Genomic DNA, 13246 nt, shown 5'->3' on the forward strand with positions numbered 1-13246 from the left:
CCATAGGTTAAACAGACTACATGAATAGATTGCCTACATGCAGAATTGTATTTACATTTTGTATACTGTTCACATTCTCCCTGTCAGGTTACACGGATTCCTCCACAAGTCCTGCCTTACCATGGTTAACCACTCCACAGTCAAATACATGTACAAAAAATGTACATGTACAGTATCCTATTCATTCTCTTTCTGAAATAGACTACACATTCATTATTGTAGCTGCGACCTCGGACAGTAGTATCTACTGAAGGGAAACATGAAATCTATATCTAGATTGAAGATGTGAAAAATGCTGATGTTTCTTTTTGTATATCACTGTGCAATGAATAGCTTATCATTCACATATCTCAGCAGTGGATTTTTTATTTTTTGACTGAAGCATAACATCGCAGGAACTGTATTTGTAATTGAAACGCTAGTCTCTTTATCCTTGTGCAATAAAAACTGTCTTCTTTGTAACTGTTGTGAGAAATTTACACAAAAGCAATGGCTTAAGCCTTAAGTTGCAGGATATATATTTTTATTCTAAATGGTCAACATATTCTAACTGGGACGCCATTGTCACACCAAACATCAGAGATGGGACATGCCTATGTGTTCACTGTCATGATCACACTTGGGTACATACTGAAATTACATTCTTCAGTTGAATTAACATGTAAACAAGAAAAACGTGTAGTGGGTATGGGATTGTAGAATTATTTGGCTCTTGACAATTCTTCCTGATGGTGACATCTGAATCCTGCATAGAGTTTCCATCCCTGGCAGTGGGGCTGCAAACTCTGAATCTGATAATGTGAGATATGGCTCGCTTCTTGACATACCGCAGGCTAGAAAGGAAGGCGAAATTATGATCAGTTTACATGAACCACATATATAAAACGACAGAGACCACGGAGAGCTGGTAAAGAAATAAAAATGGCAATTTTATCATGTCCAAACTGAAGCACCGGACCCATAACTACTTAAGCTAAGGTCCCAATTGGGAAAAGGGGCCCTGGCGGGTAGTTCCCGGGCTGTTTTTTACCACTTTCGGGCGGGACCCCGACGTGGCCCCGCGGGGCACTCTGCGGCTACCGGGCTATTTTTTGGCCCGTCGGGGCCCCGATAAGAATTTAATTCTGAGTTAAATTCTACCCGGGCCCCGCTGACAAAAAGACGCCGTGACCTCATCGTGAGAACACCGAGAGGTACCCCTCCGGTTGCCGGCATTCCACCGGGACACATTTCTTACGTCACAGACCAGATGAACAGAATAAAGGTGTGTACTTCGTAAACCCGGGTAAAAATGTGTGACCTCACAGATCAAATGATCACAACAAATACGTGAATTCTGCATTACGTATAGGTCAATACAAGACATCGTCAGAGAATCTGCTGGGTACCTGCCGGGTGCCTGCCGGATACCGACCAAAGAGGGTGACAAAATTTCTAACAAAATGCTACTGAAGGAAACTTTTAATTGTGACCACGACAGCCGATGCCCGCTCGACTCCTGAACCCGGCCGGGGCCAGCCGGGGCTACATCCCCGACGGGCACCGGCGTAATTGGGACCTTAGCTTAAGTACAGTACTTGTATCTAGTAATACTCGGCAGTGCACCAGGAAGTTACAGTTAGTCTTTATCATTTGATAGAAAAATTAGTAATGAACAACAGCTCCATCCCAAAAAGGTAACGTTAGGTACTGCATTTATATATATATTATTATGTAACGTTACCAGTATTCAGTATGCAGCACACAAATATACATAGCATAGAGCTGTCTGCCTGCAAGTGCAACTGGATTTATTTCAAAAAAGTACTGTTGGAAGGGCAGCTGTTGGAAGGGCAGCTGTTCTAGGTCGCTACTTTCGGCATCTTGATATGTCAAGAACAAAAAGTCTCATGAAAGTATGTGTGGACAATATTTTTGCACAACAAAAGGGGACCGACTTGAGTAACTCGGCAGCGTTTTCCGCCCCCCTCCCCCTTTATCGTCAACGAAAATGCACACGATCGTTCGAAACCAAGCGATAACAATACATGAATTAAGTCACTAAGTAGTCCTAATCATAGTCGGCAAAATCTCACTTTGTCTGTAAATGTTTCAGAAGAATTCGTACCGGAAAGCTCTGTGGACGCCAATTTTTAGCCCGGCCGCCACCTTCGCTTTACAACAACAAAATTTCGCTGTGCATCGTCCCGTATTTTGCCTCATAGCGGCCGAACGGTTTAATAGGGGTTCACAGGAGTTCAGTAAAGGTTTTTGGGAGTTTAACATACACAGTATACATTTTTATTCATGTCGTATAATGAACCCTCAAGGAAAATCCCGAATTAGACCACTGAAAATGGCACAAAATCGAGAAAATCGTATTATAAATGTTGCTTTAGGGCACCCACGAACCTTGTATATTTTACGGCACAAATATCGGAAAAAGGCGACGTACCTGTGTTCAGCGATAACCTGCCAGCGACGAAGGGATGTCCCCTCGACAGTTTGGCGCAACTCTGAACTTTCAAAATAATCCCATTGTAGAGAAATTTAACGAGATACTGGGGTAGAAAAATCGCTACCTAAATGTAAGTTTTGTAAAACCCAGCGTTCTGATTGGCCGGCGCGGTCACGTGGGAGGGTTCCACCACCGCCTGATAATATATGCGGCGCGTCCACTATACGCGCGGGTGCTTTTCGTCGATTTTAAAACTTATAACTCCGGGTTGCGTGGGCGGAAAGATGAAATTATACTGTAAGATCAACATTCTTACAATGTAAATAGGAATACCACACACGCCCCAAATAAAATGACACTAAAGTCTAAACAAGGCACAGCATTGCAAAAAGTGAATTCCCTAGGGGATGCATCGGCGGAATTTTTAGAATTCCTGGCACATCGATCGCAGTACTATACTAATGCTCCGTCCCCTGAGGACGTCGCAAAAAGGCTTAGACACGTCTATTTTAAGAACATATTCTAGCATGAACTGTTTCCTTTACTGTTTATTAACAACCTTTTACGTTCTACAATCGGTAAATGTCGCAAGATTGTTTCGCGTACTTGTATTAATATTATGTATAAGTACATAGACTTTAATGAAGATTTTGTAGTTGTTAAAATGAGATTTTTAGACCGGAGGCTTGCCAAGGTTCTCTATTATCTAATAAATCAAATTAATCCAACCTACTTTGTTTAACAGCCTTCTGTCCAGGACTGCAGCCTTCCGAACAGACACCATTCACTCTGTACTTGCAGGTGTGACACTGGCTACTGTTGGGACCCGTACATACTTGGGTCCCTTGGCTGCTCACATCTTGGCAGAAGCTATTGCACTCTGAAGATGTATAGAAAAAAATCATTCAGACATTTCAGTGATTGATTAAAATGCTGATGTATGAAATTCACAGAAAATTTGAGATGACGTTAACTAATTTCCTAATTGGTTAACGGATTCGCCCGCTTCGTTTTTTCTGATTTGCAAAAAAAAAATCATTATCAACTGCAAAATGCTCATATTTTGCCCTGAACAGTTAAAAACAGCCCTTTTCTTCCTAGTTGTTACAGTTACTCCATCTTTCAATACAGTGGTATCATTAAACGTTCAAAATGCATCGTTTAAATTTAGAACCAACCTGGTGTGCTGACTTCATGGTTCCTATCATACCATTTCGGGCCATAATAGGATGCCTGGGCCTGTTTTTACTTTTTTTTCGCCCGCCCGCTCCATTATTTGTCTAGAAAAATCCGTTAACCAAGAAATTAAATTGGTGTGACCAAAACTATGTTGTAATATTTACTACTGTAACAACCATTATCTAATTAATGGCTAGATAATCTGGCCTGGTTACCAAAACTATTTTAGCTGCCGATTCTGTCGCTGGGAGAGGACGAACAAAACTCTGCAGCTAAAATAGGTTTGATAACCAGGCTAAAATACTCAATAAGGCCATGTTGAGTTGATTACATGGATGACATCCTCGTGCGCATGAATTTTTGTCCGTTTCCATAAAAAAAAATTCGACCATACTGTAAATCCTACAAAATATGTGCAATATGCGCATTTATACCGTAGGTTGCAAAAAAAAATCGGAAAACTATACCAATGTCGAAAAATGCCAAAATCAAACGAAAAAGACGAAAATTTAAAGAAATGAATTTGAGGAGTAGATTATTCATCATACCATACTCCGTGTCATTTGTTCAACCTTCATGACCACGTAGATTTCATAATGAATCCAACATTTTTTTTGCCAAACTTTTTTTTTTCATTCGCACGCTCGCATCAGTTTTCGGGTTCCCAGAGGCTGTCATCCATATAATCAAACTTACATGGCCTAATAATCAAGTTCTTACTTTTGCAGGCGCCTCCAACAAGATAGTGAGTGAGCGGACAGACGGCCACACAAGCCACTAGGCCTCCTTCCCTGCTGCCCTCCAATTTGATTTTGCCTGGAAAAACATCGGGGGTTTGGGTTTACATGATTTATCATCATCATCATCATTCATCCTCCGTAGAGGTGGAGCATACAAAGTTAGTTCGCCACAACTGTCTGTCATACATCACTGAGAAAAGTTCATGTCCCTCCAAGCCAGTTTCAGTTTCAATAAGTTTCTTAACTGTTATGTTTGGGCGTCCAACTCTTCTCTTACAGGTATCAGGGTTCCAGAGTAGAAGCCTACTGGCTGGTTCTTCACTACGTATTACATGACCGGCCAAGCTTAGTCGTCGACATTTGACTACTGAAGTTACATTTGGTAGCGAACCGTATAACTGTTCATTAGTAGTGTGTTTCCACCATGGTGTATTGAAAACCACTCGCAACATCTTCGTGTATGTTCCGTTTAGTTTTCTAGAATGTGACATATTCATGACCCATGATTCTGACCCATACAAAAGAATTGTTTCAATACATGCCTTAAACACTTTGATCTTAGTTTGTTTTCTAATGGGCGCTTTCCAAATCTTATGTAATTTGGACACATGATTTATAACGTTTTCATATTTTTTGTGTGTGGGGTGGGGTGGGGGGTAAATTGGTGGGTGGTTAAGGAATTGTATGAAGTCTAATCTAATCGGGTATTACACTTCCTGAATTTCTCCAATTCCACCCACGTACTCACTGTGACATGCTTGATCGCTTTATCAGTCAACTGTCAAAATTGTGTGACTTAGACTAATCACACTATTTTGATAGAAAATAGTGACTTAGTGTGGCGTCGGGTGGTGTAGTGGTTAGGGCAATCGACTATGAACCGAGGAGACCCGGGTTCGATTCCGAGTCGTACCCGGTACATGTCTGAACATGCGCCTCGACGTTGTGCCCTTGGGAAAGGCACTTAACACGACTTCCCTCACTCCACCCAGGTGTGAATGAGTACCTAACTTCGGTTGGGGAAAGTCGTATTGAGGTCACCTGGTGGCGCCGAATGTAAGCCACACAGACCCTTGCGACAGTTCCACGAATATAATTGTGGAGCAAATATGTTAAATCATGTGTATTATTTGATTGTTGTAATTGTTGTGATTTGTACTGATTATTATGTAAAAAAAATCACCCCCCCCCAACCTTGGAACACAAACTCACAAGTACAGCCACCCAAAACAATAATTCAGTACCGGGAAGCAAAAAGTCAGTGTACGAGAGTTTACAAGACTTACAAATGCACTTGTTAGTGTCTGCCAGTAGCTTCATGTGCTCTGGACAGGCAGGCACACATTTAGAAAAGCCGGGACCTCCGTCTATGTACGGGTAGGCTACGCTGAAGTGACGGCAGGCGATGCAGTCTGTCGGCGAGTCGGATCCAGTCGTTCGACAACCTGTACAAAAATACAGTAAAAATCATAAAAATCCACTTTTCACTTCACTATTTTTTTATCTATCACTTTTATTTTTGTGAATTGTACATTTGAATATCTAAAAGGACTCAAAACTTAAAGTACTTAAAAGTATTTATGTCAAAATGTTAGCACTTACTAATATTTCAACAGTGCTTTCTCTACCAGTACTGTTTTTCTGAATACCAAGTCACCTGTGTATTTAGGGGATGAAACCATGTTTGCTATTGGAATAATTTTTAACGTTTCTCAAAAGTAATGCTTTCTGTTGGAGCAAAAATAGTTCACGCGTTCTTCGGACTAGCGGTAACGGCTTTTGATGTTGAAAAATCAGTCAAGATATTGAAAAATCTACTGGATATGTCTTTTATAAAAATGGTCCTTCGTGCCAGATTAAGTTGAATGCTAGGCCATCTTGATTTAATTACATATATGACATCCTCCGGGAGCCCCAAAACTGATGCGCGCGTGCGAATAAAAAAAAATTTGCAAAAAAAAAAGTTCTTTTCATTATGAAATCTACGTGGTCATGAGGGTTGAGCAAATGGCACAGAATATGGTTTGGCGAATAATCTAGTCTTCAAGTTCATTTCTTTACAATTTCGTCTTTTTTCGTTGATTTTGGCATTCTACGACATTGGTATAGTTTTTATTAATTTTTTTATGTAACTTATGGTATATTTTTGCTCATTTTGCAACTGCTTTGTACGATTTACAGTATGGTTGAAAACGTTTTTTTTTGGAAACGGCCGAAAATTCATGCGCGNACAAAATAAACTTTATTCAATGTGTTTCAAGTACTACTAGAACTGTGTGAAGTTTAGTTGTGGTGCGACCAAGCTATCAAAACTTACAGGTATATGTATGAAATACTACTCATAGTTGCTATAGGCTGCCTTAACCAAACCGAGTAGTCAACTGTCAAAATCACCCCCCCCCATCCTCCATCCAACCTTGGAACACAAACTCACAAGTACAGCCACCCAAAACAATATTTCAGTACCGGGAAGCAAAAAGTCAGTGTACAAGAGTTTACAAGACTTACAAATGCACTTGTTAGTGTCTGCCAGTAGCTTCATGTGCTCTGGACAGGCAGGCACCACATTTAGAAAAAGCCGGGACCTCCGTCTATGTACGGGTAGGCTACGCTGAAGTGACGGCAGGCGATGCAGTCTGTCGGCGAGTCGGATCCAGTCGTTCGACAACCTGTACAAAAATACAGTAAAAAATCATAAAAATCCACTTTTCACTTCACTATTTTTTATCTATTCACTTTTATTTTTGTGAATTGTACATTTGAATATCTAAAAGGACTCAAAACTTAAAGTACTTATTTATGTCAAAATGTTAGCACTACTAATATTTCAACAGTGCTTTCTATACCAGTACTATGTTTCTGAATACCAAGTCACCGGTGTATTTAGGGGATGAAACCATGTTTGCTATTGGAATAATTTTTAACGTTTCTCAAAAGTAATGCTTTCTGTTGGAGCCAAAATAGTTCACGCGTTCTTCGGACTAGCGGTAACGGCTTTTGATGTTGAAAAATCAGTCAAGATATTGAAAAATCTACTGGATATGTCTTTTATAAAAATGGTCCTTCGTGCCAGATTAAGTTGAATGTTAGGCCATCTTGATTTAATTACATATATGACATCCTCCGGGAGCCCCAAAACTGATGCGCGCGTGCGAATAAAAAAAAAAATTTGCAAAAAAAAAAGTTCTTTTCATTATGAAATCTACGTGGTCATGAGGGTTGAGCAAATGGCACAGAATATGGTTTGGCGAATAATCTAGTCTTCAAGTTCATTTCTTTACAATTTCGTCTTTTTTCGTTTGATTTTGGCATTCTACGACATTGGTATAATTTTTATTAATTTTTTTGTATGTAACTTATGGTATATTTTTGCTCATTTTGCAACTGTTTTGTACGATTTACAGTATGGTTGAAAACGTTTTTTTTTGGAAACGGCCGAAAATTCATGCGCGCGCGGATGTCATCCATATAATCAAATCAACATGGCCTTATATCAACAATATTGCACAGTTGTATGATGTAATACACGATGAAATTACATCTTATAACGATCTCCACAGAGTGTAAACATTACTGTCTCTTTCTGCGTTTCTATGTGATTTTCACTGCTTGAGACGTTTTTGCCTTACCGTCACATTCTTGATGACACCGCTGTTTGCATCTCCCGTCGTGCTTTTCGGTCCCCTCTCGGCAGACGATGAAGTCCTGCGCTGGTTGGTCCACCAGGGACACGCCCATGACCTTGACCGGGTACATACCGCTGCCAAACGCGTAATAATGCAGAGACAGGATGCTGTTATACCGGAAGTCAAGCCAGATATGGGGCCGTTCCTGGTGTGGAAAAGAAAAGGTACTCATGTTATGTTGAGGTCACATTTCCAAACCGGGGCCCGGCCGGGCAGTCTTATGGAACGAAAAGTATGATATAAAAGACAACAAAGCACCAAAAAGTTGAAAAAAAATCAATAATGGGAACTATTTACGTACATTATTGATATAGATTGTTAATTTGTCCTTAATCTAAACATCCCGGCCGGGCCCCGGTTTGGAAATGTGACCTCAGCATTAGCGAATTTTGGTGTGTATTTGCACGCGGGACTAGTGAAAATAGTGTGTGGGCAAACCCGCGTTCTACTATATTTCAGAAATCTGATTACTAGTAGAGGAAGGAATTACTACACTTATTAATACCCAACCTCCCGCTGCATTACCTAGGAAAGCCGCCAGGAGGCAGAAAATCTGATAATTTTAAGGTTGAGCCACACCCTACCAATGCATTGACTAAGATACATGCCTTCAGCTATATGCCTTCTGCCGTTCTTGAGTTATCTTGGCGACAGATATACCTCCACAAAGGCTATCAGAAATATAACTTCCAGTTAGGCCACACCGACTTAATTTGATGGATGACATCATCTGAAGACCCCCAAACTATTGCGCGCGGGCGAGTAAAAAAAAATTCCGGCCAAAAATAAAAGTGCTAAGAAACCACAGGGATACAAAGCAGGTATTGTGAATTTGCGGCAGTACATAACAACGTATACGACGAGTCGGCACACGCTGGCTTTTTGCGGAATGTATGAATCGGCACGAGTTCTTGCCGTCGTTCGGTAGCCTGGGCGCCATCCGATCCGTAGTAACACTAACTACCATGGACTAACTACCATGTCCTAGTCTAGAGGCCTAGAGCCTCGGAGGACGTGATTTTTTTTTTGAGAACAGGCGAAAATCAATGCGCGCGCGGATGTCATCCATAAAATTAAGGCGGTGTGGCCTTAGCAGCAGGTAACGCGCACATGACGTGTAATGCATTCGTTGCATGACAGAGGGCGCTGTTTGTCATCATCAGCTCACCTCATTGTCAGGCGTCTTGCCGTACTGAACTGATGTTGCCCCGCTCACGGTGTCTTCTGTCACGCAGACGAAGTACGACTGGTACAGGTTGGACGATCCCAGGCTACTGGCGCCCTTCTCCAGCTGTGTTGTTTCCAATCGCATGGCCTGTAGGGAAATTGTCATCCAATCAGCGCTATTGTATAATTGGTTCATGTCCAAGTAGCGGCGGTCACGTGATTGGGGGTGGTTTTGGCAGTTGACTGACGGGGAGGTCATGTCTGATAGTGACAGCACGTCGGCAGAACGTAATGCTCCTGCGCAGAACCCCGTATTTTCGCGTTTTTCGTTGGGTTTTTGGTCAACGTTGCATCAGAATTTTGCCTGTTGCAGAGGATACTCTTTCCGTTTCCGACTCAACATTTGGAAACTACTGTCGAAATGCGAACCTTATATGAGCGAATACAACCTCATATGAGACATTCTGCCGAAATGCTCTGTACAATACATTACGGGTTTCGCGCAGGTGCAGTACGTTCTGCCGACGTGCTGATAGTGACCCATTACACGCGGGTTAGGAGTATGTTGAAGATAATTCAGGAAGGGAGGGTTATGCCCGATTTAATCACATCATACAACCTCCCCACAGTTCTGACACATTCCTGAAAACCTGCAACACTTCCGGAAAGTCTGAAATCTCCAATTTCTTTGTTTTCTTTTTTACATAAACATTACAATTGGGCTTAAGGTATGGAATATATTCATTGTTTGAAGCACAAGATATCTGCATAAAATGTCCATTTTTCTACTTCAATCCTCTAATTTCTCGGTTAATGAATATCACCAGGACTCATTACATCCGCCTTACCTTGTATAGAGCCACGCCCTCTGGCGATATTTGTATGTACAACCACGTCTCGTAGTTGCGAGGGATGCCGGCAAACACCACGAAGATGTCTCCCTCTGAGGCGGCGGTGAAGTGGATACACTTCCCTCCGTCGGTTGGGTCGATCCGGTGGGCGTTGGACCACTTGATGTTGCAAGGGGCGTCTCCATTCGTCTCCCTTGACAGAGCAAAAACAAGTAAAATCTGAGATTTTATACCTCCGGGCTTTTTATTGTATATTCTTATATGTTGTTTGTTATGAATAGTTGATGGTGTTAACTTTTATCTGTTAGGACACCCCTCTGTGCGAAAGGTCATACAAGTGGACCCGACCAAGAATACTTCAAACACACCAAAGGTCAACGGTCGCGACCACTTTCACGCTCAAAGGGGTGTTCTGGGGCCACCAAAAGGCACAATTTTCACGCCCGAAAACACATATACAATAAAAACAAAAGAACGTGCATCATCTACAGCCCAATAGCAAAACATATACCGAGTCCCAAAAGAATCCGTCCACCCAAAGGCGAGAAACGGCTGCGAACATGAAAATCTAAATCTCTCACAAAGCCCTTCCGCGGAAGGATATCTCCTCCCCCGGAGGCAATTAAGGACGCATCAGCAGCAGTATTGTAGCTGTAATTTGGGCCCAATAAATGTAGCAGGGCGTTGACAGGTGAGAATTCTTCGATTGGTCCAAAACAATCGCGTTTTTCAAAAGATCTGTATTCGTATTCAATTTTAGACTGATGTTTTAATTTCTAATATATGCGCTGCTACTGGGACTTTAACCTCTAGACCGTTGCTGAATGTCACTAAGCAGTTCAACCAATGATAGCACGGCAATTAGTGGTCCGACCAATGAGACAGTGACTTCATGTCCCTCAGATGGTTTTGCCATGGGGGTCCTTGAGGTTTTATGATTCGTCTATATAAAGACCAATCCTCTAGATTCTATAGTCTTCAGTGTTATTCTGCATTCCAGACGCTCCTAATGGGTTATGGCAACGGGGAAGCAAGTTACTGAATATCGGGTAATTAAGACGGCACTCACGTTTTCTGGTTGCTCAGGTGTTTCAGCAGTGACTTGTACTCCACCCTCGCTACAGCCCGCCCTTTGACCCAGTCGGGAAGCCCGGGAACGGCTTGTTTGGACGCTTCGAAGTCGGTATCGCCCACCGTCAGAATCCCTGTTTCCCCGTCGTAGGTCAGCACCAGACCCTGGACACTAACCTGTAAAGTGTATGATGTGGTACCAGTATCAGCATTTGCATATTAGCTAGCTAGAGGTAAATCCTGCTAAATGATCTTGATTTTAATATAGATGCGTATATGCGAGTGAGTGAGTGAGTGAGTGAGCGAGTGAGTGAGTGAGTGAGTATAAAGACCCGGCCACAAAAAGAGGGCTATTGTAGCATTTGCTAATAGATTATGTAAATGTACCCTGATTAGTATGGTTCATGTATAGTAACGTCCGACATCTCCTTTGAAACACATACCTATAAAAGACTGACTCGGTGCAGAAAAAAAAACTGCATGATCTTGCACATACTAGCTGACGACATGCATAACTACATAATCAGTGCAGCAAAGGGAGGCTCGGTGTAAGTTACAGTAGTAAAACGTACGATCACAACACACCACGGTACTTCGTCGGTCGTCACTTACCTCCATCGCGGAGTAATAAAAGAATGAATAGAGCCAAATGATAACCAAGATTTCCACGGCAGATGCTCTGCTGAACTTCACTCCCTTGTACCCCCACTCAGAACATTCTATGCAAGAACACGCTTAGCCACCTTAACAGCAGAAAATCACCCTTTCTTCCTCAATAGTTCATCAGTGAAGAGAAAATTTCATGCTGACAGTTTCTTCCCCAGAACCACTTCACTGTGGAACAAGCTTCCCCGTGAATGTTTCACCGCTAATTACAACCTCCAACGGTTTAAATCAAAGGTGAACAAATATCTGACCACGCAGTCATCACTGTAACCCAAAACATGTAAGTGGCTCTCACGAGCCTTGTTTTGAGGTGAATCTGAAGTAAAGAAAAAAGAAAAAAAAATCCATCTCAATTGCTTTCGTTTCAGTCATACCTTGTTCCCGTTGACATCGTTGCTGTTTCCATTGTTGTAGCCGTCGTACAGATGCGGGATATTACCAGTCCTGACAGAGTACCACTTGTTGTCGTGAAACTTGAGCGTGAGGATCTCCCGGGCCTGCAGGATGCTGGCGATGTCGTACGGCATGTCGAAGATGACGGTGGACTCCGCCCCGCTGACCAGCTCGGCCCAGGTCGGCGCGCCACTGTGACTGTCGTCCAGGTACGCCAGGGTGGCGGTCTCACACCCAGGCTCTCCGGCTGGGAGGAGGAAGTCTGTACTCAGGAGAGGACCCTGGAAAACGAAAACATTTCTTTTTATGTTTACCGAAGAAAATCTTCTTCTTCTTCGTCTCCAAACAGTGACCTCTGGCCTGACCAATGACATGATTTGTTGACGTCTGTTACCATGGTGGCTGGTATTGGGTTACATAATGTTGCAATTTCACGGTCTGCTCTGCTCCTGTCACCCGGGCTCTCCGGCTGGGAGGAGGAAGTCCGTACTCAGGAGAGGACCCTGAAAAACATTTCTTTTATTGAAGACTTCCAGTATTACTAGCCTCTAGTTTGCCGGCAAACTGTAAACTGGATGGCTAAACTCCCTCGGCGTGTTGTGTCTCTATTTGGCCAATTTCTACTATTTCCAGCCGCGCCCTCAAGCCTGGTAGAGGTTACAGTATTACGTGAGTACTGGTTTGAAGGGTTACTAAGAAGAGACAAGAAATGGTTTAAAAAAAAAACTGGATTGGGGTCAAGATGGGGAGAGCTGGTTGGGTGGCGTGAGTGTGCTGACGATGTTTGACTCAATTAATTGGTAAACTTTGTGATTTGAATTGGACTGATATACATGTATAATGGGCCCTTTCTAACGGAGAAGTGTTGTAATTATTTATTAGCGGTAACTTGGGGTAAAGAGTCGCGTCACTTCTTTTTTTTTCAACTTTTCGACGTGACAGAGACATAGACAAAGGAAGGGGAATAGAAAAAGGATGTGCCGAGCTACCCACGACAGGTTACTGTCCAAGTGCTCCCACCAACCCACTCCTGCCAACTTGACACATCAAAATGAA

General features: G+C 42.4%; 1 protein-coding gene across 1 annotated transcript in view; it reads right to left on the reverse strand.

Moving 5' to 3' along the window:
* The window catches only part of LOC109462550, a 33815-nt gene that overhangs the window by 6266 nt on the left and 14303 nt on the right, over window positions 1–13246 (reverse strand). Inside the window, exons 12-19 of the mRNA XM_019759106.1 lie at window positions 12172–12471; window positions 11130–11308; window positions 10058–10253; window positions 9211–9357; window positions 7986–8187; window positions 5643–5801; window positions 4337–4432; window positions 3171–3317 (exon numbers count right to left, since the gene is read on the reverse strand). Coding sequence (XP_019614665.1) covers window positions 3171–3317; window positions 4337–4432; window positions 5643–5801; window positions 7986–8187; window positions 9211–9357; window positions 10058–10253; window positions 11130–11308; window positions 12172–12471 — 1426 coding nt within the window. The remainder of the gene's footprint in view (window positions 1–3170; window positions 3318–4336; window positions 4433–5642; window positions 5802–7985; window positions 8188–9210; window positions 9358–10057; window positions 10254–11129; window positions 11309–12171; window positions 12472–13246) is intronic.

The sequence above is a fragment of the Branchiostoma belcheri genome, unplaced genomic scaffold, assembly GCF_001625305.1.
Source record: "Branchiostoma belcheri isolate BF01 breed outbred unplaced genomic scaffold, Haploidv18h27 scaffold118, whole genome shotgun sequence".
Taxonomy (NCBI): domain Eukaryota; kingdom Metazoa; phylum Chordata; class Leptocardii; order Amphioxiformes; family Branchiostomatidae; genus Branchiostoma; species Branchiostoma belcheri.